The sequence below is a fragment of the Betta splendens genome, chromosome 4, assembly GCF_900634795.4.
Source record: "Betta splendens chromosome 4, fBetSpl5.4, whole genome shotgun sequence".
Lineage (NCBI taxonomy): Eukaryota > Metazoa > Chordata > Actinopteri > Anabantiformes > Osphronemidae > Betta > Betta splendens.
This window is the reverse complement of record NC_040884.2, coordinates 33,955,370-33,982,849: the sequence shown is the minus strand read 5'-3', so window position 1 is coordinate 33,982,849 and position 27,480 is coordinate 33,955,370. Positions and strand designations below refer to the sequence as shown.

The window sequence follows — 27,480 nt, the reverse complement described above, 5'->3', positions numbered from 1 at the left end:
CTTTTGTGAAAATGATTGTCCGCTGGTTTTGCAGTAAAACAATAGAATCGCTATAATGCTGTGCGGGTGCCAATTTCAAACAGTGAAAGAACTTATATTATACTTAAAAGATCATATAACTGAGGGGCGAGTTGTAACATGTCCAGTGACTGGTTGCAAAAGTCATCCAACGTGAAGTCATCATTTACTGCATGTACAGCAGATAAAACACAACATGTATAAGGAAGCTATCTTTGAGATGATGAGGAGCACAAATAAGCCATAATTTAGTCTTATTTTTAACTATTTCATAGTTAAATATGTGATATCTAATATATTAGTGCTAATAATGTCATTATTAATTATGCTGGTCTCTGTAGGTCCCTCAAAGTTAGTGGGCCCTTAGAATCATCCTAAGTCCCCCGCCCATAACGGCACCGCTGGTTACAGGAATCTTTTATCCAGTTCTTAATTGAAAATCCAGGGTGTTTAAACAGTGTTTGTACTGCGCCAAACTTAGAAAAACTATATAAAAGCTGTTTACAGGTTTGCACACTGATGCAACTAACAAACAATAGACAAATAAACTTAAAAAGCAAAGAAAGTAATAAATAGAAGTAAAAGGACAGGAGCTTGGAAGAGAGTACAGGGACTGCCTTAAAGGGGTGAGCGCCATAAACACCTGTGTGATGCACATGAATGGTAAAGTGTTTGACAAGGCTCAAACTCGGTTATCTAGGTTTGAGTCAACTTCCTATTTTTGATTTTACAATAGGTTAGGCATGGCACAGAAAAATGCTAGTCTGGAATATATAAAGCATGTAATATTACTCGAATGATGATTATATAACAAACCAAGTTTATTAGAATACAAAAGGACAAAAACTATAGCTGTTTGTTTTTTTCTGAGTATTGAAGAATCAACTAAACCTGCTTTATGTGCAGCAAGAGTCTATTCTATTTTTAAAGCAGAAAATGATAGCAGTTTTGAATAAAACGCCCCTTAAGTCAAACATTAAAAAAACACATTGATATTTTTTTAATAATGAGAATTGAATCAATTTACTACTTACAGTACTACTTAGCTGAAAACAGTCCAGAAGCTTCTTCAGTCTAAGGAAAGTTACACACGTTAGTTCAACTTCACTTCACATTTGTAAAGAACTGGCTTGTTGGGTGGACAAAAGACTGAGTAAGTGTGAAGAACTTTCCCCCAAGAAGGACACAAGCTGTAGAAGCTACTGTACAAACTCCCCTGCTGCAGATTCAGTTGACATGACTGAACTATCAGACAACGACCATCTGAATAATGGGAACCAGATATATTTGTGAACTGCTTAATAAGTAGTAAATAGAAAAGTTAAAAATGTAAATTAAAAACAAGACTGGGAACACTGCGGTAGTGATCTGCATGTTCATCATTTGGGAGCAGGGAAAACGGCTCACATTTACTTGCAGCATTTCATTCTTCCACAGGAATAATTTAGTTTTAAAAGCCCTCACTCAGTGGAATTGTCAGTAATGACACGCCCCCAACCCTGAAGCTGCTGCATCAGCGCATCGAGATATCTCGTGATTTCCCACAGAAAAGCCAACTCAAACAGAAATTCTGCTGCGTCTTTTCCTTTACTGTGCTCTTTCTGAGAATATACATCTTGCATCCGAGATAAAATTAAATTTATGTTTCAAATATTTGGATTATGAGAAAAGAATCAAGTGAAACATGGTAAACCTTTTATCACAGATTACTTTGGGTCAAAGTTACCATTTTGACGTTTTGGATTTGGGTTTTATACATTTTAATTATTTATTCATATAAAATACTGTCCACTACAAGATTTAAATTGGTTGTAATGCCACGTCTTTCAGCTTTTACATTAACAACCATATTAATTGTTTCAATGCAGAGAAGTGCAAAGTTTGATCTCTTCCCAGAGGTGAAGTATTCCTCACCTACCCTAACTGACCGTTTAGTGACAATACATTAACATGTGCATGCGCCTCTGTAGAACTGGGGTAAGGGATGTGAACTTTGCCTTTGTGACTGTGAACAAACACCAACATGTGTTTGCAGCACAGAGCGAGTTTTAGAGATCCACAGACGGCCACAGACAGCGGGCAGCAGCTCCGTCCACTATGAGGAAAAAGTCAACAAAACAGCAAAAGAAAGACCAGCCGTGTGACAGGCACTGTTTGGCATTTACAATATTTAATTAAAAGTTACAAAAATCTTTCTGTGTATTATCTTTCTGGGTAATATCTCATGTTACAAAGTGCGGTCTATAAACAAAAAAACGTTTTTTATTAAAATCTAATAGATTTATAGTTTTATTTATAGTGGCTTAGACTTGTGTGCACTCTATAGCCTGGAAAATACGGTACATGAATTCATTATTATCATAACAGTGACAACTTGTCCCCACCTTTCTATTGTTAAAATTGACCATTTCAAGCTATAACTATTTTTATTTCATGCTTGATTGTACTTCAAACCTATAGGAGTTGATGTGTGTTTTTGAAAAAGCCTGACAGATTTTTACCGTCACAATCCGGGGTTTTCGTCTGCAGGTTATTTCCTTTTTTATTGTAGTTATTTACGGTTTCTGTTTCACCGTGTTTTTGCCTCGCTTTACTTCCAGTCACATGATCAGTTCAGCTGATGTCAATCTGTTAATCACAAGCTCTGTATTTAATCACCAGTACTCACCTCAGGTCACCGCCAGATCGTCGAGTCTTACTACCACGTTCCAGAGCTCTTGCTTTACTTACCCGTTGTTTAGTTTAGTTTAGTTTTGTTTGATAATTCCGTGGGTTCGCCACGTTAGCCTGCAATGCCACCGTGACAGTTAAGTCTAGGTTGTAAATATATACACACGTGCATACTTCACTAAGCTACTTACAATTTCAAAACTCTATTCAATAAGAAAATATCATTGGAAACACTGACATAGGAATTTATAAAACAAATAATTTTCTTGGTTTGAGGGAAAATATTATCAAGAATTGTTGATACACTTCTTCATTTGATTAGTCCTTACCACCAGTTCCTCTTCTTTCTCATTTATGTTGTTTAAGGAATAGTTATCTTTTTGTCACATTATGATATATTTTAGGAATTGGCCTTTTTGTCTAAATCATGCTTCCTTTCTAAAGGTTTTGCTTTGAAAAATTGCTGTTTTTCATTATTAATAATATTGGTGTAGCATTTGCCAGAATACTGTAATTAAATAATTTTTAGTGTATTTGGTCAAACTGAAGATCATTCACATACAATCAGACGTGAACCTCTCCCAGGAGAAAAGCTAATCAGTGGAGTTTGACTGCTTCAGTGACAAACCAAGTAATGATTAACCTATAGGTTGGGTGCACAGGTGTTCTAACAGGACGAACTATCTCTGTAGTACAGTCTGGGCAAACTTTAAAAGACTGAGAGTTTATAAAATCTCAAGGTGATCTCAAAGATAGGAATCAATATGTCTACCACTTTCACTACAGGTAAGAATCTTCTTTAACTTTAGTTGTGTTATTCTAGGCTATGTTTAGACTGCTTTTACAACAAGCTGTAGTTTTATGGCATGTCATATGTAGATTTTTAGACAGCTTTACACAACATGTAACACAGGAAAACTAAGACAAATATGCCTTCATTTAAATACAATCAATTCAGCAATTTGTAACATAGATTAACAACTCAATCTACAGTCTTTCCTGCCTGTCTACTTTTCATTTCATTCAATCTGAACAAGACAAAGGCTTTTGTCAAGAAACAAGAAACTTGTGTTACTACCACAAGCTGATGTACCTGTTCAACTTGATACAGTGTCATGAGACAAAATTATAATATTCTTGCGTTTGTATGTATGGGTAACTCACATGTATATTTAAAAAGTAATTGTAGGAACAAATTGTAGAGAAAACATAAGATGGCTTCTAGACTGTAATACACAAATGACAAATCAATTAAATCACAATGCACACCAACAAGGCACAAAAGGGAAAGTCTTTATAAACCGAAAAATAAGAAGCAGGTGTGTGTGACTGTCTCAATTGCTTCAGAAATATAAAAGATTTGTTACGTTATATTTGACTGCAGAAATTTAATGTGACAATGTAATCTATGGTCAAGTTAATGTTTGATCAAATACTAACATCTAAAAGCAAACAATGACAATAATTGTAATTGCTACAACCTAAATATTTTCAACCAAACTTAAACTTGACAGTCAAGGCTGTTTTATTTGCAGTACAGAGCAGATTAGAAAGATCACTTTTCAAATCCATATGTACATAAATGGCCTTCACCTTCCAAGCCTTCTCCGGTTCTTCTCTGAGCCCTTGGTATTTCTCTAGTTTCTCATGTTCCTTTTTCCTGATGTTGCCATCGCTTGGTATTGCCACATTCACCACTACGGCTTTCCTCTGCTCTTTGTCCACCACCACAATGTCTGGTTGGTTCGCCATTACCATTCTGTCTGTCTGTATCTGGAAGTCCCACAAGATCTTGGCTCGCTCGTTCTCTACCACCTTGGGAGGTGTTTCCCACTTTGACCTTGGGGTTTCCAGTCCATACTCCGTGCAGATGTTCCTGTATACTATGCCAGCCACTTGGTTATAGCGTTCCATGTATGCTTTCCCTGCCAGCATCTTACACCCTGCAGTTATTGCTCTGGTGCTCAGGGCCTGCTCCTGTGCAGCCAGGATGAGTGCCCCTGTGCTGTCCTTCAGCCCAGCCCTTGTAGTAAATTTACAGCTGCCAGATTGAAATGGACAAACTCAAACCACCACTACATTAACGTTTAAACAGATACATCTCAAATTTATTACAAGTGGTGACATAATATTATCAGCAAGGAAGAAAGGACAGAGCAGCGGTGAGAAGTCGCCTGGTCTCCTGCAGGAGTGAGAACCCCAACGTCCCAGACAGCATGTCATCCATCGGTCTGTGGGGCTCTGCCCCTCTAAGGCTGAGGCACCAGCTTATAGACCCTGATCCTACATCAGCTAGAAACCATCTGGTTTCGTTCTAACTTCTGGCCTGATACCACTGGCCAACAATAAGTGTTTACTCAAAAGTAAATGTCTGTTTCCTGGAGTCTATCCCAGACAACGACTCTGCCAAAATACAAGGGTTATAGTACAGTCACTGCACCTTAACATGACCAGAACAGATTGTTGACTGCCTGTATAATAATATATACTATATAATATGATACATAAATATACTACATTTTAATGCCCATCCACCTTGAAAGTGAGAGGCCAAGAAAGCTCCTCTTTAACTCATCATACTGCATTACATTAAATAGACATGAACTTAACTTCAACATTAAGATGACAAAGCAAAGTTAAAGATTCACAAAATCTGTAGTAAATAGAACACCTTTCAGCTCCTACAGGTGATCCTCACAGGCTGCCTGTAAAGAAGTACATTCATTAATACATCTTACAGCTTTTCTTCCACATAAGTGTCCTCTTTATCACAACAGATTCTTAACAGACTCCCCAGTGACCACAGTCAATCATGAAGGTCTGTGCTCTCATATTGTCACTGCATCTGCAATTCAGCTCATGTACGTGCAAATTCAAACATCTGTGTATATCAACGATGCAGCTAAGGGCGGCGCTCCGCCCACACCCTGTAGCCGTGTTGGTCAGCGCAGCCCCACAATATTAGCTGGGTGAGAAATCTTGGTGTAGCTGGAATTAGAATAATTGGACTCTCCATCGCCTCCTTCGGCTCCATCGGCTCCTCCTTTGGTTGTACTGGAAGCTGTGGCACTGCACCCTCTGCGTTGTCCTCTGAACCTCATCTGATGCCCTGCCTTTCCGCTAGCGACCCAGTTGGCCCAGCTTGTCTTCACGTAGAACACAAAGTCCCTTTTTTTCCAACTGTCAAGGGCTCCAGCACACTTCTGCTGCACCATCCTCTCTCCCCCTCAGACTGGTGCTCCAGCTGTGACCTGAGAGCTGATAGCTGAGAGGCAGAAAGATCTGCACTATAGTGCAGCATAAACCATCCTACAGATCTAGGGTTAGGGTTAGACTGAATAGAACATATAGTTCGCTTTTTGTTTCAGGTCGTCGCTGTAGAAATCAAAAGATCAGAGAATATAAAAACCCACTGTCGTAGCAGGTCAGAAGACACACCCTCCTCTGATACTGATGTAACCTGTGGATGGAGGTTAAGGGTAGGAGAGAAATCAGTTAGAAAGGAAAATCAGTTTGAGCGAGATGTTTTTGCTGACACAGTTTCTCCACTGCTGTTATGTGTAGAGAGAAGGGTTGAAGTTGTTAATGTGAGCTTCCTGTGTACAACAAAACCCTGAGATGCAGAATGAAAATGGTTAAACCCTCATTATATAAAATCAACAATAAAACATCGTTAACACGTGTCATAGTCAGTCCGTAGAGCATATATCAGTTAGTCATGTCACTGTCATAAGCTCAGGGTTTTTATCGTGCACGTGAGCTAAGAGAGAAGCCTCTTGCTCTATGAGAACTATAATTTAGAAAGGCTAGCCTGTGACCTTGTTCTGCTAAATGAGTTAGCAGTGTCACTCAGGGCCCATCAGTGAGCCGGAGTTTGATCTTCTTCGTCCTCTTCTTCCCTGCAATGGAACAGCACAGCACTCCTGCGTATGTTAATTATCTGTTTCACATAGAAACTTGGTTAATGCATTACCCATTATTCTGTCGAGCAAAACACTATTCTGTCGAGCGAAGCTTCAGGCAATGTTAGTTTATGTGTTTATGCATTTTTTTATTTTCAAGCTACACACTAAAATGCAAGGTTCACCGTACTTTTTCATCCCTCTCTTGTCATTGTCACATTTACACTTTACTTTTCATTCATTCCTTGATTTCCCTTAACTTCTTTCCTCCCTTACACACCATGCTACCATCTCTTTTCCTCTCACTCCACTATGAGTACCGTTGTGAGATCATACTTTTCTCTGTAGTGCAAGTGATTTACACACCAAGTCAAATTTTGTATCTAGAACTCCCCCAACTTCTTTGGCCATCAACCAGGGTCAGCTTGACACTAGCTGCAGATGTTCTTTCAAGAACAAACCTTCTCAAACTCAAAAACAAATTCTTTCTGTACCCAATTAATATGGCTAACTACAATAACACTAGCAAAACCCTTGCAAAACCCTGCAGACTGATGACATCTATGTTACCTGTTTATCAAAAGGATCAAAAGAAAAAATACACTAAGACCTGGTTTACACATTTGGTAAATGTGTCTTCTGCTCTGTTGGAATATATTAGTGATAGTGATGATTAGAACTAAGTGGAACCTCATTCCATAAAACATGTCAAGGTGATCATTAAAACTGCAGCCCCACTTAAACAGTAGACGTAGTGTGCAAATACTAAGTGTAGTTGTCAGGTTCTGGCTCCGTTATCAGGTTTATTTTGAAGACACCTTGTTTTTCGGTCATATCATCATGTTTTGGGTTCCAGTTTTCACTTCCTGTCTTTATTTTGGTAGTCTCCCGGTTTCTGTTTTCGGTTCCAGCTTTACTTCCGGTCCCCATTAGTCACACCTGCTCCGTATCAAGTAATCACTTCTTGTATTTAACCACCACCTGTTTCCTCAGTTCCCCGCCAGATCGTCGCTCGTATGCCAGACATCCATTCCCAGCACTTAGTTATTCTATTCGCGTGTTTTTGATCCTGCTCTGTTTTTGACTTCTGATTCTCGCCTGCTCCCTTATCTGTACTGTCGCTTGGATAACTCTGAATTAACGAACCTGACCGCTCGACCACGAGACAGCCTACTCCCTTACGCCCCGTGACTGACTGTGTATGATCCGGACCGCCTGTGATTCTGCAATAAACCGTTTAACCCTACGTTCTGCCTGTGGTCTCCGTGCTGTGCATGTGGGTCCTTTCATCTGCCGTTCCGTGACAGAACGATCTGGCCAGACTTGGACCCAGCCAGCACTCAGCCGTCGCCCAGGTCAGTGACTGTTTTGTTTCTTGGTTTTTTTGGCGGCGAGTCTCCTTCACCTGCGAGGAAGTATGGAGTTCACCTGCGCCGAGCTACCCAGCGACCTACGCGTTTATTTTCAAATCCTCGCGGAGGATTACCGACGGGCGGTTAACCCGAAGAACCAGCGCAGCGCCGTGGAGGTGGCGATATTAACGCTGGAGGACGATGACAGCGTGTTGAAGCGCCCCAGTGTTCGTCGCCTCTATGAGCGGCTGTGCGAGCTAAGCGACGCGCTCCGCACCACGCCAGCGCCGGTCGCACCGCCGAAGGTTTCGGTTTCCTCCTCCCCGCCCCGTCGCACCATTGTGTCTGCACCAACCTGCCCAGCTCCATGTTTGTTCCGCTGGGAGGATTGCCTGCACTCGTGCGGTCCCCAGTCCCCAGTTCAGCCGTGTGTTGTCCAGTCTCCAGCCCAGCCGCGAGCTGTTCAGTCTCCAGTCCAGCCGCGCCCTGTTCAGTCTCCAGTCCAACCGCGCCCTGTTCAGTCTCCAGTCCAGCCGCGCCCTGTTCAGTCTCCAGTCCAGCCGCGCCCTGTTCAGTCTCCAGTCCAGCCGCGCCCTGTTCAGTCTCCAGTCCAGCCGCGCCCTGTTCAGTCTCCAGTCCAGCCGCGCCCTGTTCAGTCTCCAGTCCAGCCGAGCCCTGTTCAGTCTCCAGTTCAGTCGAGCCCAGTCCTGTCTCCAGTTCAGTCGAGCCCAGTCCTGTCTCCAGTTCAGTCGAGCCCAGTCCTGTCTCCAGTTCAGTCGAGCCCAGTCCCGTCTCCAGTTCAGCCGAGCCCAGTTCCAGTTCAGCCGAGCCCAGTTCCAGTTCAGCCGAGCCCAGTTCCAGTTCAGTCGAGCCCAGTCCCGGTCTCAGCCCAGTCGAGCCCAGTCCCGGTCTCAGCCCAGTCGAGCCCAGTCCCGGTCTCAGCCCAGTCGAGCCCAGTCCCGGTCTCAGCCCAGTCGAGCCCAGTCCAGGTCTCAGCCCAGTTCAGGTTCCAGTCCAGCCCAGTCGAGCCCAGTTCAGGTTCCAGTCCAGCCCAGTCGAGCCCAGTTCAGTCGAGCCCAGTTCAGTCGAGCCCAGTTCAGTCGAGCCCAGTTCAGTCGAGCCCAGTTCAGTCGAGCCCTGTTCCGGCCCCAGTTCAGTCGAGCCCTGTTCCGGCCCCAGTTCAGTCGAGTCCTGTTCCGGCCCCAGTTCAGTCGAGTCCTGTTCCGGCCCCAGTTCAGTCGAGTCCTGTTCCGGCCCCAGTTCAGTCGAGTCCTGTTCCGGCCCCAGTACAGTCGAGTCACGTTCCTGTCCAGGTTCCAGTACAGTCGAGTCACGTTCCTGTCCAGGTTCCAGTACAGTCGAGTCACGTTCCTGTCCAGGTTCCAGTACAGTCCAGTCACGTTCCTGTCCAGGTTCCAGTACAGTCCAGTCACGTTCCTGTCCAGGTTCCAGTACAGTCCAGTCACGTTCCTGTCCAGGTTCCAGTACAGTCCAGTCACGTTCCTGTCCAGGTTCCAGTTCAGTTCAGTCACGCGCAGGTCGTGTCCCAACCAGGGGGCACCACCTGTCGTACAGGTGCTATGCACACCCGATCAGGCCCGACGTCTGCTCCGTCGAGCTTGGCAGCGGCAAGTAGCCATGCCAGCTCCAGAGTAGATGCCGTTCCAGTTCCTGTCGGCCATGTCGCGGCCGTTCCTGTCGGCCATGTTGAGGCCGTTCCTGTTCCTGTCCCTGTCGGCCAAGTAGACGCCGTTCCTGTCCCTGTCGGCCATGTTGCGGCCGTTCCTGTCGGCCATGTTGCGGCCGTTCTAGTCCCGGTTCCTGTCCCTGTCGGCCAAGTAGATGCCGTTCCTGTCCCTGTCGGCCAAGTAGATGCCGTTCCTGTCCCTGTCGGCCAAGTAGATGCCGTTCCTGTCCCTGTCGGCCAAGTAGATGCCGTTCCTGTCCCTGTCGGCCAAGTAGATGCCGTTCCTGTCCCTGTCGGCCAAGTAGATGCCGTTCCTGTCCCTGTCGGCCAAGTAGATGCCGTTCCTGTCCCTGTCGGCCAAGTAGATGCCGTTCCTGTCCCTGTCAGTCTTGGGGTGGCAGTCCCGGCGCACCTCCAGGAGCAGGTCGCGCCAGCTGCAGTCCCCGCGCACCTCCAGGAGCAGGTCGCGCCAGCTGCAGTCCCCGCGCACCTCCAGGAGGAGGTCGCGCCAGCTGCAGTCCCCGCGCACCTCCAGGAGGCGGTCGCGCCAGCTGCAGACCCCGCGCACCTCCAGGAGGAGGTCGCGCCAGCCGCAAACCCCGCGCACCTCCAGGAGGAGGTCGCGCCAGCCGCAGACCCCGCGCACCTCCAGGAGGGGGTCGCGCCCGCCGCAGTCCCGGCGGACCCCCGGGAGGGGGTCGCGCCCGCCGCAGTCCCGGCGGACCCCCGGGAGGGGGTCGCGCCCGCCGCAGTCCCGGCGGACCCCCGGGAGGGGGTCGCGCCCGTCGCTGTCCCGGCGGACCCCCGGGAGGGGGTCGCGCCCGTCGCTGTCCCGGCGGACCCCCGGGAGGGGGTCGCGCCCGCCGCAGTCCCGGCGGACCCCCAGGAGGGGGTCGCGCCCGCCGCAGTCCCGGCGGACCCCCAGGAGGGGGTCGCGCCCGTCGTAGTTCCTGTCGACCCCCAGGAGGGGGTCGCGCCCGTCGCTGTCCCGGCGGACCCCCAGGAGGGGGTCGCGCCCGTCGCTGTCCCGGCGGACCCCCAGGAGGGGGTCGCGCCCGTCGCAGTCCCCGCGCACCTCCAGGAGGAGGTCGCGCCAGCTGCAGTCCCCGCGCACCTCCAGGAGGAGGTCGCGCCAGCTGCAGTCCCCGCGCACCTCCAGGAGGCGGTCGCGCCAGCTGCAGACCCCGCGCACCTCCAGGAGGAGGTCGCGCCAGCCGCAAACCCCGCGCACCTCCAGGAGGAGGTCGCGCCAGCCGCAGACCCCGCGCACCTCCAGGAGGGGGTCGCGCCCGCCGCAGTCCCGGCGGACCCCCAGGAGGGGGTCGCGCCCGCCGCAGTCCCGGCGGACCCCCGGGAGGGGGTCGCGCCCGCCGCAGTCCCGGCGGACCCCCGGGAGGGGGTCGCGCCCGCCGCAGTCCCGGCGGACCCCCGGGAGGGGGTCGCGCCCGTCGCTGTCCCGGCGGACCCCCGGGAGGGGGTCGCGCCCGTCGCTGTCCCGGCGGACCCCCGGGAGGGGGTCGCGCCCGCCGCAGTCCCGGCGGACCCCCAGGAGGGGGTCGCGCCCGCCGCAGTCCCGGCGGACCCCCAGGAGGGGGTCGCGCCCGTCGTAGTTCCTGTCGACCCCCAGGAGGGGGTCGCGCCCGTCGCTGTCCCGGCGGACCCCCAGGAGGGGGTCGCGCCCGTCGCTGTCCCGGCGGACAGCGACGCCGGGACAGCGACGGGCGCTAAACACTATTCGCGTGTTTTTGATCCTGCTCTGTTTTTGACTTCTGATTCTCGCCTGCTCCCTTATCTGTACTGTCGCTTGGATAACTCTGAATTAACGAACCTGACCGCTCGACCACGAGACAGCCTACTCCCTTACGCCCCGTGACTGACTGTGTATGATCCGGACCGCCTGTGATTCTGCAATAAACCGTTTAACCCTACGTTCTGCCTGTGGTCTCCGTGCTGTGCATGTGGGTCCTTTCATCTGCCGTTCCGTGACAGTAGTGTAGTGAACTGTAGCTGCTTGCAGCACCACAATCCGTAGCTTTACAATACTGCACTATAGAAGGCTAAGCATTGTTGCAACAGTTACATCTTGCGGGTTCTGAATGGTTTGTTTTTTCTATCTATTGGAGAACTGGCACACTGGTCTGATTTTAGTCACTTTAAAGGTTGATATTTTCTGTGTCATATGAGAGCGTTATACTAGCTTACATACTGTAGGGATCAACCTGCTGTTTACTGTATGAGGGAAACATTTACACTCTCCTCAAATTCCCTTTTCAGCTGATTGACCTCCTCAGCTGCTTCACTCACTTTATGGTATGTGGGAGGCACTTCCTACAGTGTTGAAGCTTGTTTAGTGAAACTTTCTTACCTCTTCAAATCAATAATGTAAAATGAGTCATTACCAATATAGTTGGAGAGATGAAATGAGGCATGTCTCGAAGTCTGGTGCACACAGTCTCTTCATCCACATACTTCACATTCAACTTGTTTTTAACACAGTCAACCACTGAGCATCAGGTGGAGCATTTGTCAGCAGAGTGAGTGAATTGGGAGCTTAACCTTGAAATATTCTCTATACCTTTGTCTTTCTCCTGCCTGGTAAAATTGGCATATTTTTAATTTTTGAATCTTTTGGCAGGTTTAAGGACTGAGTCATTTTCACCAGCCCGACTTGTTTATTTTGTTTCCAAATTTTAGATATTTGTCTGAGTCTCAAAGTACTAAGGTGTGCATCAAGGTGAAGTCACAAATTCAGAGGACTTTGGCTTTGTGGCTTTTGATGGAGCCCATCGTGGTGGAAATTGGAAAAAGCTTCCTATGCTTCCACAGAGCGTCTATGGAGTCTGTGTTGTGGTGGAAATTTTCCATTAAGAAGCAGATGAGAGAGTTGTCCTTTTGTGCGATTTATTGAAATAATAAAGAAAATAAAAATAATGGGGAAAGCAAATCAAAAGCATGGATGTTGACCGTGCACATCAACAAACCAAAAACCAGCTGGGGAGATCAGTGCACACACCACGAAGGTGTGATGCAAAGAGCCCACGATCCTCAAGTTGCTTCTGCCTTTTAGCTTCTCTGTCCGACTAGGGTGGAATGTCTTTCTAACCCAATCAAATTACATGCACCATCTCCTCCCTGTCGCAGTGTGTGTGAAGATATTTACATTCTCACACCTGCATCACTGACAGCCAACTATCTGTGAGAAAGGAGCACCAAGTCTCAACAGACAGAGACACAACGCCCTGACCTTGGGTTTGGGAGCTAGAGTTGAGAGTCTATCAGGCAGAGACAACCATTGAACAATCTAGGTGAAATGTCAAATCCATACAGTAAGACAAAACATAAGATATTAATTGCAGAACATAAGTCATAAATCGTATAATAACTGCATAGAAGTAAGGAAGACACAATTTTTCCCATAACACTCCCCCCTTTTGATTACACATTAATCAACCACTAAGAAGAAAAATTGTCAACATCACATTCTGTAATAATAAAAGACCCTTGCAAATGAAACAATAAGGGTATTACCTCATTAAGATTCAAAATACACCTTCACATAAAATGCAAGTAACTTAGGGACAAAAGGTTGGGAGCTGTTTTGGTGGGTAGTTATACAAGAATAACCTCTGTATTGGCATGTGAAGAAAATAAGCTCATTATCATATTTGTATCATATTATATTTTGTGATCAGATAGCCTAAGACCATCGTCAAAGTCATTAAGTGAATTACAGTTGGGGTTTTTGAACATGCATTGTGCATTGTGTCATTTGATACGAGACTGCTGCTGAGGTCGCACGCATGATGAGACCTCTAACCAGTGGGATAACGCAAAAACCAAACAAGAGAATCACAGCCATCTCAATTATAAAGGAAACAGCTGTGGACATGAGAACAGATTTCCATTTTTCAAACATTTCGTCTAGCCAATTCCAAGGGAAAGAACCTATACCAGAGTTAGCTGTAGGGTCAGATCAGGAAGACCCAAAGTAGGAGCCGACTGAAGAGCAAGCTTGAGGTCAGTGAACGTTGTTCAGCCTCAGACGTCCATGTGAGACAAGAAGTGGACGATGAAGACGTCTGCATCAGAACCCTGAGTGGGGCCTGAAAGACAGTAAAGTTAGGAATGAAGTTCCTACAATAAGAACAAAGACCTAGAAAAGACATCAGCTGTTTATACGTGCACGGTTTAGACAGGTTTCAAATTGCTTCAACTCTGTTGGGTAAGATGGATTTGCCATCAGCTGTAATTACAATGACCCAGAAAATAACCTTAGTCTGAACTAACTGTAATTTAGACAGACTCTCTTTGTGGCCTGTAGCATCCACTGTTTCAGTAGCTTAGTGGTGTCTGCAGTAACGCCATCTATAGCTTGCTTTCAGAGGGTGTTGTTGTTTACATGGTCTGTGGTCAGATTCAGGTGTGATGACCACTGGTTCACATCCTCTGATCAAACCTACATCATGTCTGTGTGTGAGCCACAGGGAAGCAGGGGCTTCCTGTGAGGCTTAGTGTTGGGTCAGAGCGTCCTCTGAAAAATGAAAATAAAAACATCTAATGTGTGTCATTAGAATGCGGAGGTACCAAGTTCACTGTTTGTTGCACATGACAGGCAGAATAAAAAAAGTTTTCTAAAAGTATGCAAAGTAGGTAAATACGTCACATGAGGTCAGACGTCGTTCACCAGTCTCCACCCCGTGGACATCTGTTCACGAAAGGACCCACGTCCTGCATCTGTCTCCATCATGTTTTCACAGAGGGACGTGTGGAACTGTAAAATAAAAATAAAAATCTTTTTGTTCGTTAGTAAAAGAAATCGCAAGCGCAGACCTGTGTTCATCCCAAAAGAGGGAAGTTGAGGTCAGTTCATGTGTGTGTGTGTGTGTGTGTGTGTGTGTGTGTGAAATCATAACTCTTCAAACCTCTCATCAGGACCAGAAGACACATGTGCTGTACAGGACAGGTCAAATGTATCTCTGGAGGTCGTATCACATGGGGAAACAAGCTGTGATGCAGCCTGTGTAAGGGCCTCAGTTACAGACCCCCCTCAGCAGCTAATGATAAGAGCACAGCTGAGCTGAAGTTAACACCAACAAAAGAGGGATCATTTAGAATGTCTGTAGATGTAACCTGCACTCCGTCTGGAGTGGACATCAATCAAATACCTAAACTACACATGAGATCTCTTCCTAAGAATTTAACTGGGCATAAGTTTGAAAGCAAAAATGAATGTTAAGGTGTCTTGCTGTCAAATGCTGCACAAGACAGTGAAACAGTAAGTTTTTCTTTAATCAGTTAAGTCAGTTTCAGTCTTCCTATAGTCTGGTTTTGTTTTGTTTTTTTGTTTTCTACAGTCTGGCCAGACAAACCTATAGTGTGCACAAATCTTTTTAGAAACATGGAGGATTTTATTACTGAATTTGTTGCAAATTGAAAAAGTTTAAACACATCAGACTGCAAAGTCATGCAGCAGTTGTCATTTAGCTGTTTGTCATCATTTTAAAATCACTCTGTGGGATTTTTTGAGCAAAAAGCGATTCATTATTGCAATAAGCAGATAAGCATGAACATGAATTTGAGCGTATATCAGCTGTAAGCGTGTTTCTTCATTGCGTGTATGAATGTGTATATGTATGTTTGCGGTACTGTCTTCTACGTCATGTGAAAAGGAACCGTCACCTTCCTCCTTCCCCAACCATCAGTCTGATGTGAGCGCCAGTGGGTGGAGCCTGACGTAGATGGGACAGTTGTTCCTCGATGACAGACCTTTCCTGGATCCTCGCATGCAGCTCTTTTGGGCCAATCACGTCTGAAGCCTCTCCTGTTGTTTCAACCAGTGTCTGTGTCAGAGCACGTCTTCTCACTCTGCTGTTGCTCTGTCCTTGTTTTCCTTTGAAAAAAATGATTGTCATAAGCAGGTGTCTGTGTCAGAGACACACGCTTGTATGACGGCCTCTAAAGCTTCAGACACAGTCTTTTCATGCTGGTGCAGGGCTTGTAGTAGCTGGTTCATCTGATGAGCCCAGAACGTGATAGCTGCAGACGTTGTGGGAGTCGGTGAGGCGTCCATGCTGTGGTCTGTGTCCTCCAGCTGTTGTGGTATCAGAGCTTCCACCCTGTTCTGGTTGTTGGTTGGCACTTCTTCTCCTTTGGTTCTTCTGCTGATAGTGGGAAAGGAGTCCAGATCCGGATTTACCCTCATCACGCTCAGTTCTGCATTAGGTTAGAGAGCAGAAACAACGGGAGCAATTGCTCTTGGCATGATATGTGTGTGTGTGTGTGTGTGTGTGTGTGTGTGTGTGTGTGTGTGTGTGTGTGTGTGTGTGTGTGTGTGTGTGTGTGTGTGTGTGTGTGTGGCAGAGTGAAAACAATTCTTCCCCAGAGTTGTTATCTCCTTTCTTTCTGTTACTCTCATCTCTCTTTTGTTTCTTTTAGGGGTTTAGTTTTGATAGTTTTGCTTTTTCAAATCTCATCTTTTGTATGTAATTTTTCTTTTAAGGTGCATATGTCTTTTACACAAGTAATTCTACTTTTGAACCCATAACCAGTTTCTCACTCATGGAAACCTGAACCACAATAATAACCATATTTACTTTTTACTTTTAATTACTTTTACTTTTGTAATGCTGCAGTCTGGTGGTGGAGACTTAGATCGCCTCGAACCCATCTTTCAGAGTCCTGGCGGTTTTCTGCCTTAGACTTTTATGTGTTCCGGCCGGAACCTTTTTTCGAAATTTCTCTTCCACGGACAACTCCTCCTCTTAGCAACCACCGTCTTGGCCACCAGGGCAGACTTTGACCCAATTAATTTTACCCGAATATTATATTTTAAAATTATAATTTTTTTCCTTAATATTATATTTTGGATGTTTTCAGCCAAATAGTCGTTTTAGAAATATTATTATCTCTAGTCCTAATTATGTTTTCTTTTGTCGTTGTATGTTTTAGTCCAGTAGGGGATGTTTTAGAATTAATTGTTATTTGCCTTACTTTCCCTAAACCAAATGATCAGAGCCAAGTAACCCCGAATACCAGAAACCAAATTCAAACCCGTTTTTTTTTTCTTCAATAAGTTGCAACAAAACGGAATCTCTCTCACCGGGCCGAGTAGAGGTTGGATTTTGAGTTCGATGGATCTCGTCAGAGGCGATCCAGACGGGTGAGCAGTCCTCCCAGCTCTGAATGTCTGTAGAAGTTTGGAGGCTGAGCGACCCTAGTCCTCAGGACTATCGTCCCTGGTCACACCGTCCAGACGACCTGCAGCGGATCCTGTTCGTAGACGCCAATTTCTGTGGTGGAAATTTTCCATAAAGAAGCTGTCAGGTTTTGGCAGAGCTCGGACCCACATGCACAGCACAGAGACCACAGGCAGATCGTAGGGTTAAACAGTTTATTCAGTATCACAGACAGTCCGGGTCATGCACAGTCAATCACGGGGCTTCGGTACCGGTGGGGCAGGCTGGTTCAGATCCAGGGGCAGGCAGAGATTCAGTAACGGAAGATCGCAGTTTACAGTACCGTAAGGGAGTAGGCTGTCTCGTAGTCGGGCGGTCAGGTTCGTTATTCCAGAGCAATCCAAGCAATAGTACAGATCAGGGAGCAGGCGAGAATCAGGAGTCAGAAACAGAGCAGGGTCAAAACACACGAACAGAGTAACTAAATTCTGGAAAGTGAAGTCTGGTGTTCAACGATCTGGCAAAGTGTTCTGGGGCTAGTGGTGCTTAAGAATGCTGAGGGTGATTATTGATGCGGAGCAGGTGAGTCTAATGAGGGCCGGAAGTAAGGCTGAAACTAAATAGGAGTGGCAGGAAACCGGAAATGCAATACAATAAAACAGGAAGTGACCCGTAGACGTGACAGTACCCCCCCTCCTAGGGCGGCGACCACGGCGCCCACGGGAACCCCCCCCCCCCCAGCCAGGGCGGGCGGAGGGAGGCCTAGGAGGAGGGACCGGAACCGGACCCCCCAGCGGCAGGCTGGCCGAGCTGCGGCGCCCATCCCGGGGCGGGAACCGTGGGATGCGCCGCGTGATAATCCCGGATGAGAGACTTGTCCAGGATGTCCCTGGCCGGAACCCATGAACGTTCCTCAGGGCCGTACCCCTCCCAGTCTACGAGGTACTGGAACCCCCGGCCACGTCGTCTGCAGTCCAGAAGCTCCCGGACCGTGTATGCTGGAGACCCATCCACCACCCGAGGTGGTGGAGGTGGTTGATGAGGGGGCACCATGGGGCAGGAACGGAACGGTTTGAGATGGCTGACATGGAACGTTGATGGATCCTCAATGACCTGGGTAATGACAGCCTCACCGATACAGGGTTAATTATTCTGGAGATGGTGTAAGGACCGATGAATCTCGGTGCCAACTTACGTGGTTGGCCCTGCAACTTAAGGTCCCTGGTCGAGAGCCAGACCTGGTCCCCGACCTCGTACCGCGGTCCCTGATGCATGGGCCGATGGAACGCGGACCTCCTCCTCCAGGGCAGGGAATAGGGGAGGCTGAAACCCATGCGCACACTGGAAAGGGGTTAGGCCGGTCGATGCGCACGGCAGAGGGTTGTGTGCGAGCTCGACCCATACCAGCTTCTGTACCCAGGAGCCTGGACTCCTAGATGCCAAAAGGCGCAACCCCACCTCCAGCTGCTGATTGACGCGTTCTGTTTGTCCATTGGACTCCGGGTGGTACCCTGATGACAGGCTGACTTCTGCCCCCACCAACGAGCAGAACTCCCTCCAAAACCGGGAGACAAATTGGGGGCCCCGATCCGACACTATGTCCCTGGGGAACCCGTGGAGGCGGAAAACCTGCTCCAACATGACCTGGGCTGTCTGCTTAGCGGTGGGCAGCTTGGGCGGAGGGATAAAGTGCACACACCTAGAGAACCGGTCTACCACGTCATCGTCATCGTCAACGTCATCACCGCCGTCTTGACCTGAGATGGGGGGAGACCGGTTACAAAGTCCAGTGCAATATGTGACCAGGGTCGACCTGGAACCGGCAGAGGGTGTAACAACCCGGCTGGCCGCTGGTGCGAGACCTTGCCCATGGCACAGGTTGGGCAGGCGGCGACGTACTTCGACACGTCCCGCTTCATGGAGGGCCACCAGAACCTTTCTCCCACCCTGAACGTCGTCCGGGGAGCACCTGGATGACCGCTGACCGCAGAGTCGTGTGCCCACTGAATGACTTCCCCCCGGAGCTCAGGTGGGACGAACAGACAATTAGGGGGACATGCTCGGGGTACCTGGAGATCCCTCACCGCTTCCCTGACGTGACGCTCCACCGGCCATGAAACCGCCCCCAGTAGACACTTCGCCGGCAGGATTGTCTCTGGTTCCGTGGCCTCCTCCAGTGCCTTGTGAAGTCGGGACAGCGCGTCGGGCTTCGTGTTTTTGGACCCTGGTCGGTACGAAAGGTGGAAGTTGAAGCGACTGAAAAACAGAGCCCACCTGGCCTGGCATGAATTCAGTCGCTTGGCGGTCCTCAAGTATTCCAGGTTCTTGTGATCCGTATACACCATGAACGGTTGTTCGGCTCCCTCCAACCAATGTCTCCATTCTTCAAGTGCCACTTTGACCGCCAGCAGCTCTCGGTCCCCGATGCCGTAATTTCTCTCCGCTGGGGACAGTTTCCTGGACATAAAGGCACACGGGTGGAGCCTACCTCCAGCCGGGTCCCACTGTGATAGAACAGCTCCCACTCCCGTGTTGGAGGCGTCTACCTCCACGATGAACTGTTTCCCTGGGTCCGGCATGTGCAGAATGGCAGCGGACGTAAAGCTCTCCTTCAGCCGTCGGAAAGCGGCTCCTGCGTCCGCCGTCCACTGAAATGGAGATTTGGCAGACGTTAAGGCATGTAGTGGTGCCACGATGCTGCTGAACCGCCGGATGAATTTGCGGTAAAAATTGGCGAAGCCCAGAAACCGCTGGACATCCCTGCGGCACTGAGGCTCCGGCCATTCCTCCGCCGCCCACGTTTTGGCCAGGTCCATCTGGATGGGGATGTTTCACCCTGGGAAACGATGAAGCCGAGAAATGCCACGGTCTCCACGTGGAACTCGCATTTCTCGGCCTTCACAAACAGCCTGTGCTCAAGCAGCCGTTTGAGCACCTGACGCACGTGAGAGATGTGCTCCTCCTTGGAACGAGAAAATATGAGTATGTCATCTAGGTATATGTAGGGCAGTGTTCCCGAACGGCCAAAAGATGCCGCTGTTGCACCATGTCACTGCAGATTTTAAGTTTTGTTTCTCGGCCTGTCCCTCCCGGGACGCTGTAGTTTTGTTCCCATTTGCGCGCTGGTGGCCATATTGGCTCATATTACGCTGCGCTGCAACACAGGTAAGCAGTGAGCATGGCTGCTCAAAGCATCCATGAATATCAATGCTAATAACGCCCATCTGGCTTATTTGTTTATGTGTATTAATAACTAATGTGCAATATCACAGTTTTGGTTAAAATTGAGTGACAGTTGTCTGTGTTTTTGTACTTTTATAACATTTGGAGGATGTGGCATGTGTAGCCGTTTTCTGTTAAGTTATTGATTTCAAATATTATTTTTGGTCTAACTTCTTCACTGAAAGTGCTAATTTAATCTGAGAGTACAAGCTTTAAATTGAGATTATTATGTTTTGGTTTTATTTATATGTTATGCTGAGTGCCAATGTCTAATGGGAAATTTATGTTTGTTCATATTGGCTGATATTACGCTGCGCTGCAACACAGGCTAAATAAACGACGGCCGAGTCTGAACCGCATCCAGAACCTTGTGTCCGCTCCCTTCCTTCTCCCACCATCACCACCTGCTCCTCTCCTCCCCCCATTCACACCATCTAACACAACGCAGAGCACTGGTCAGGGGCAGTAGTGGACAGAGGAAGAGAACGTGTGGGTTACATATACAAAAACAAAACTGTTGATCATAGGCCCCAGTATCTCGTTGACGAATGCCTGAAAGATCGCTGGTGCGTTAGTGAGTCCGAACGGCATAACGAGGTACTCGTAGTGCCCGTTGGGTGTGTTGAAGGCCGTTTTCCACTCGTCGCCTTCCCGAATGCGCACCAAGTGGTAGGCGTTGCGGAGGTCTAGCTTGGTGAAACAGGTGGCTCCAGACAGTAACTCGAAGGCAGATGACAAGAGAGGTAATGGGTAAGAGTCCCTGATGGTAATATCATTCAGGCCCCGATAGTCAATGCAGGGTCTCAGTGATCCATCTTTTCTACTCACGAAAAAGAACCCTGCTCCGGCGGGGGACGAGGATGGCCGTATGATCCCAGACGCGAGTGCTGAGTCCAAGTACTCCTTCATCGCCGCCCGTTCCTTAGGTGACAGGTGGAAGAGCCTGCCCTTGGGTGGCGCTGTACCTGGTCTCAGATTAATTGCGCAGTCATGCTTTCGGTGCGGAGGAAGGGATGTGGCTCTGACCTTACTGAAGACCATGCAAAGGTCATGGTAGCACTCCGGAACGTCCTTAAGGTCAGTCGCCTCTTCCCCTTCCATGCCCAGCCCGCTCTGCGGGGCCTCTGGTTCAGGGTTGGACTGGAAGCAGATGCGCCGACACTCCGGGTCCCACTCGCGCACCTCCCCACTCCTCCAATCCAGCGTGGGGTTGTGTCTCCTCAACCAGGTGTTGCCTAAAACAATAGGGTGATAACACGATTCCACAACTAAAAACGTGATTGTCTCTGAATGTCCGTCAGCGAATGACATGGAAACAGGGGCAGTGTGATGCGTGACTCTCCACAGTGTACGACCATCCAGCGCCGCCGTCTCCACAGGTGACGCTAATAGAGCCGTGTGGATGCCCATGCGATCGACCAGCCCTGCGTCGATCAGGCTGGCGTCCGCACCCGAGTCGATCAGCACCCCCTGCTGGATGGAACGGGCATTGCATGTCAGTGTCACGGTTGGAAGGGATCGTGCGGAGGCACTGCCAAGCATGGTCCGGCTCATCGATCAGCGCTCAGCGATAAGCCTGGTCTTTTAGCGGGCACCGCGCAGCAAAGTGCCCTGCCTGTCCACAGTACATGCAGAGCTGTTGGGTGCAGCGTCCTCCTCCTCGGTGAGTCGCGTGCGACCGATCTGCATCGGCTCTTCCGTGTTTGGAGGTGCCCCCGTGCTCCTCTGGCCCGGCTGGTCAATCACCTCCCGCAGCGGTCTCCCCGGACTCTGGCCCCGGTAATGATACGGTCCCCTCGCCCGCTCCTCGTTGTGGTGCTCACATTCACTGTTTGCCAGCCGACGATCGATGCGGATGGCCAGTGCGATTAGCTCATCCAATCCGCTGGGTAAATCACGGCTCGCCAAACAGTCTTTAACCCGGCGAGATAATCCGCGGATGAAAACGTCCCCTAGAGCCGTCGCGTCCCAGCCGGCCTCCGCCGCCAGGGTCCGGAACTCAATGGCGTACTCTCTGCAATCTCCGGTCTCGCCCGAGAAGCGTGTGGGCGCTCCTAGACAAGCGTCGGGTGCCGGGGTGGCAACCACGGAAGCCGCGGAGATCGCACTCGCCGCGGCGGTGGCCACGGGAACCCGAATCGGCGTCTCCTCACCGATTGTGTGCTGAGCCAGCCGACTCACCGCCTCCGCCAGGTTGGTCATCGCTGCCTCTTGCCGGAGAGCGCAGTCCGCTAGCTTCTGCAGCGCGTCATGGGTCTTCTCCTCCTGCTCGCTGAGTCGCTGTTCCTGGGCGAGCAGCACAGCACGGAGGGTCTCACGGAAGATCGCAGTTTACAGTAACGTAAGGGAGTAGGCTGTCTCGTAGTCGGGCGGTCAGGTTCGTTATTCCAGAGCAATCCAAGCAATAGTACAGATCAGGGAGCAGGCGAGAATCAGGAGTCAGAAACAGAGCAGGGTCAAAACACACGAACAGAGTAACTAAATGCTGGAAAGTGAAGTCTGGCGTTCAACGATCTGGCAAAGTGTTCTGGGGCTAGTGGTGCTTAAGAATGCTGAGGGTGATTACTGATGCGGAGCAGGTGAGTCTAATGAGGGCCGGAAGTAAGGCTGAAACTAATGAGGAGTGGCAGGAAACCGGAAATGCAATACAATAAAACAGGAAGTGACCCGTAGACGTGACAGAAGCAGATGAGAGAGTTGTCCTTTTGTGTGATTTATTGAAATAATAAATAAAATAAAAATAATGGGGAAAACAAATAAAAAGCATGGATGTTGATCGTGCACATCAACAACCCAAAAACCAGCTGGGGAGATCAGTGCACACACGACGAAGGTGTGATGCGAAGAGCCCGCGATCCTCAAGTTGCTTCTGCCTTTTAACCCCTTTCTCTGGCTCTGGTGGAATGTCTCTCTAGAGCAATGGAATTGTTTGTGCCACCTTATCTAACTGTGAGTGAGAATGTTTGCTTTCTCACTTTTGCATCGCCATGTCTTGTTATCCAAAAGGATAAGGAAAGGATTCCAAGACAAGATGCATTCGCTTTAACAGCCTTGGGTCTGGTGGGGAGTCAGATAGGAAGGAGCCAGAGTCCGGGTGTAAAAGACAAACATTTATCATAAATTATTAGTCAGTCAAATTGAACATCAGATGTTTAGACTTGATGTACGACAGGGCACAAGAGATTATTTGTTTGTGTAAGAATGTTCAGTATTGCACCTAACCGGCACCGGTCGACTGTGTTGGATAAGAAATAGCACAAGGGCAAAATTTTTCCATTACACCCATCAACAAAGTTCATGAATCCTGCATGTGTCAGGTCCTCTCTAGTAACCAGCTGAGGGGCCTCCATATTGATCAGCGGACCCCTTTGGTCTGGGCACTTCTCGTGAGTTCAGGCTGAACATGCCTCGGAGCCAATCAAAGCAATGGCTTCTTACGTGACCAGTCTTCCCACACCAGTAGCATCTCACGCTTCCTCTGTGGCTGCCTTCTGTTCCTCTGCCTTTGTCTGCAGGGAACCCTCCTCTCCTCATAGGAGGTCGTCTTGTCCACCCTCCTGGTAGAATGTACATCACCTGAGGTGTGGCCATGCCTGGTGGTGTAGGTGGGGTCTGAGGCACGCTGGCTGGTTGAGTAGAGACCATCCTCGTCTCTCTTTTCTCCCCCTCTTTTCGCCGCTGCTGGCGTGTTGCTTCTTTCACTGCCTCCTTTGCCTGCTTCTGACGCAGCTCAACAGCATGAATCACATGCTCAGTTATTTGTTCTAGTGACAAGTTGCAAAGTCCCACAGTGTCAGTCAGATCATTCTGTTCCGGTCTTGAAGGCCAGGGCAGATTTTGACGCTTTGCCTCTTTGACCAGCAGAGGAAGTCCATCAGAAACCTCATTTTCCCGTTCGTCACCCACACACACACTAATTCCTCATCTGACCCAGCCCACAGAGATCTACATACCTGCTCTGTCACGCAGATCACTTTCACTGCAGGAATTTCCAATTGAGATTTTCTCTGTTTTTAAATGAACGTGGGGCAGTTCTAACAACTCATTCCTTTCCACTGCCCTGTCTGTCCCTTCTAGATCAGCTACTGGGTGAACTGGCTTTTTTGTCCGTAAAGGTTTTGTTTCTTCTGCATCCATCTGGGACGCATCTGAAAGAGACTTAATTATAGTGTTCTGATTAGATTGATTATTACAACATTGAGCTTTGAGTCTTTTTGCCAATCATTTTTGCACAATTTATAAACAATTGCAAAACTGCATTTTCTCTTTCCCGTTTAAGGCCTCGCTTTACAGATTTGTCTTTTATCTTATAGGTCTTTATAAAGCCCTGCATGTCTGCACACTGCCTCAGATCAAATGTCACCTCTGAAGGCCAGGGCGGCGTAGATTCATGTGTCCGCTTGCTCCATTTATGTGAGCATTTCTGAATTTCCTCCATCAACACCTCGACTGGAGACATGTTCCCATCCACAGATCTCATTATTGAATATGTACCTTTACTAAAGATATGATTTCAACCCCTAATTACACCTAATTGTACTTGTAACTGAACTACTCTCAATCAGTGTTCATAACTGAAGTAAGTTCCCTGTCTTTACGACCCATAGTTAATGAAAAGCAACATAAATATTAAACAGTTAAATTGTAATTAGACGCTCTTCCTTTCTGGGTATCTTGGTTTTACCTCTGTTTTAAGCAACTGGCCTGATAATCATTCCTAGTGACTGTCGAGCTGATGAGTTTTGATTTGTTCTGAATAAAAAAATAAGTCTGATGCAAAGATAAACCAAACCACTGCAGAAACGCCCACTTCAAAGGAACTGCTAAAGAAAAATATTAGCGTCTTATTGGAGCTGATCATGCGCTTTGTTTATGTTACTATGCTTATACAAAATCAGCGTAATTGAAACCCTCGTTTTAACTTGATAGTGATGTCACATGCTGTGCCTGACCCACATTAGGTCACAAATGGTGGTCTTGTTCATGAGAATGCAGCTGCTAATGTCGACTTTGCTTACGTCGTAAGCAAAGAAAGACCCTTGATATAAATGGAGGAATGTTTATTAACTTTGCCTAATTAACCTAGTTAACCTAGAAACAGACAAAATGGAAACTGAAAATGAAAAAATAGAAGCTAAATCCCTCCAATACACACTGACAGAAATACAAGAAATACAAGAAATACAGACAAAAGTTTTTAAGTATAACCAACACACTGCAGACCACGCATAAACCCCTTGTGTGGTTTTATTCTCACCTACTGTATTACTAACATTTATTCTCACCTAATACTAACTAGGTACTATTAGTCTATGCATACATACAAAGCTCTGATCTGAAAAGTTAGTGAAAACTCAGGGGAGGGGTGAGGCGGAGCCTCAGACAGATGGAGGCTCGAAAGTCTTTGTACTTCCAGTCTGATTTTGCTCTTAGAGAAGCACACTTCTGACGGTTCTGAGCCAATTTGGACGACCGCGTTACAGTACAATTCCCCCATTTTAATTTTTTATTAAACAAAGCAGCCGCGGTCTACACACACTGTGACCAGCTTGACCACTCCCAACCACAGTGCGGACACGTCGTCACACAACATCTTCAACATCATCAACGTCTTCAAGCCAATGGTAGGATTTGTTGAGATCAGCCACTTCAGTTATGTTCCGGTGGTACATCCCGTGCAAGGGCTTGTCCTCCCATGATGGTCCCTCATCCAGCATCTAATCCTCTGTTCTCCAGTGCCTGAGACATTCACTCAGCACGTCATCTGTCGGAGCCTTATCCTTGATGTACTTATGGATCTTAGATGTTTCATCCTGGATAGTGGCTCTCACGCTCACTAGTCCTCGGCCTCCTTCTTTGCGGCTAGTGTACAGTCTCAGGGTGCTGGATTTGGGGTGGAACCCTCCATGCATGGTGAGGAGCTTTCATGTCTTAACATCTGTGGTCTGTATCTCTTCCTTTGTCCACCTTATTATTGCCGCAGGGTATCTGATCACGGGCAGGGCGTAGCTGTTTATTGGCTGGGATTTGTTCTTGCCATTGAGCTGGCTTCTTAGGACTTGCCTTACTCGTTGGAGGTATTTGGCTGTTGCCTCATTCCTTGTTGCCTGTTCAAGGTTGACGTTCGCCTGTGGTATTCCAAGATACTTGTAACTGTCCTCAATGTCTGCTATTGTTCCTTCTGGGAGTGAGACCCCCTCTGTGTGGATAACCTTGCCTCTCTTTGTCACCATCCTCCCACATTTCTCGAGTCCGAATGACATCCCAATGTCCGAGCTGTAGATCCTGGTGGTGTGGATCAGCGAGTCAATGTCTCGCTCACTCTTGGCCTACAGCTTGATGTCATCCATGTAGAGGAGGTGACTTATGGTGGCCCCATCACCATGAGCGCCTGGCAGCACAAATGAACCAGCTGCTAAGGGATGGGACTCACCCTGAATGGCTAACCGAAGGGCGAACGATACTGATAATGAAAGATCCCTCAAAGGGTACAATCCCATCCAACTACCGGCCAATAACCTGTCTTTCCACAACATGGAAGTTCATGTCAGGCATCATCGCAGCTAAGATAAGTGGGCACATGGGTCAATACATGAGTGAAGCACAGAAGGGCATTGGTAAGGATACCAGAGGAGCCAAACACCAACTCCTGGTTGACAGAACAGTTGCCCAAGACTGCAGAGTGCGACACACCAACCTGTGCACAGCCTGGATCGACTACAAAAAGCCTATGACTCAATGCCACACACGTGGATCACTGAATGCTTGGAGCTGTACAACATCAATAGAACTCTAAGGGCCTTCATTGCAAACTCGATGAGGTTGTGGAGAACCACCCTTGAAGCCAATGGGAAGCCACTTGCCCAAGTATCGATCAAATGTGGCATATACCAAGGAGATGCACTGTCCCCACTGCTGTTCTGCATAGGTCTGAACCCCCTCAGCCAAATAATAAACAAGACTGGCTATGGATACCGACTCCGGAACGGGGCCATCATAAGTCACCTCCTCTACATGGATGACATCAAGCTGTACGCCAAGAGTGAGCGAGACATCGACTCGCTGATCCACATCACCAGGATCTACAGCTCGGACATCGGGATGTCATTCGGGCTCGAGAAATGTGGGAGGATGGTGACAAAGAGAGGCAAGGTATTCCACACAGAAGGGGTCTCACTCCCAGAAGGAACAATAGCAGACATTGAGGACAATTACAAGTACCTTGGAATACCACAGGCAAACGGCAACCTTGAACAGGCAACAAGGAATGAGATGAGATGCTGGAAGAGGGACCATCATGGGAGGACAAGCCCTTACATGGGATGTACCACCGGAACATAACTGAAGTCGCTGATCTCAACAAATCCTACCAATGGCTTGAAAGGGCCGGGCTGAAGGACAGCACAGAGGCACTCATCCTGGCTGCACAGGAGCAGGCCCTGAGCACCAGAGCC

The 27,480-nt window shown here is 48.2% G+C and overlaps 1 protein-coding gene across 1 annotated transcript in view; it reads left to right on the top strand.

Moving 5' to 3' along the window:
- Window positions 1–3,121: 3,121 nt before the first annotated feature.
- The window catches only part of slc5a9 (solute carrier family 5 member 9), a 185,704-nt gene continuing 161,345 nt past the window's right edge, over window positions 3,122–27,480 (top strand). The window contains exon 1 of the mRNA XM_029148717.3: window positions 3,122–3,474. Coding sequence (XP_029004550.1) covers window positions 3,453–3,474 — 22 coding nt within the window. The 5' untranslated portion in view covers window positions 3,122–3,452. The remainder of the gene's footprint in view (window positions 3,475–27,480) is intronic.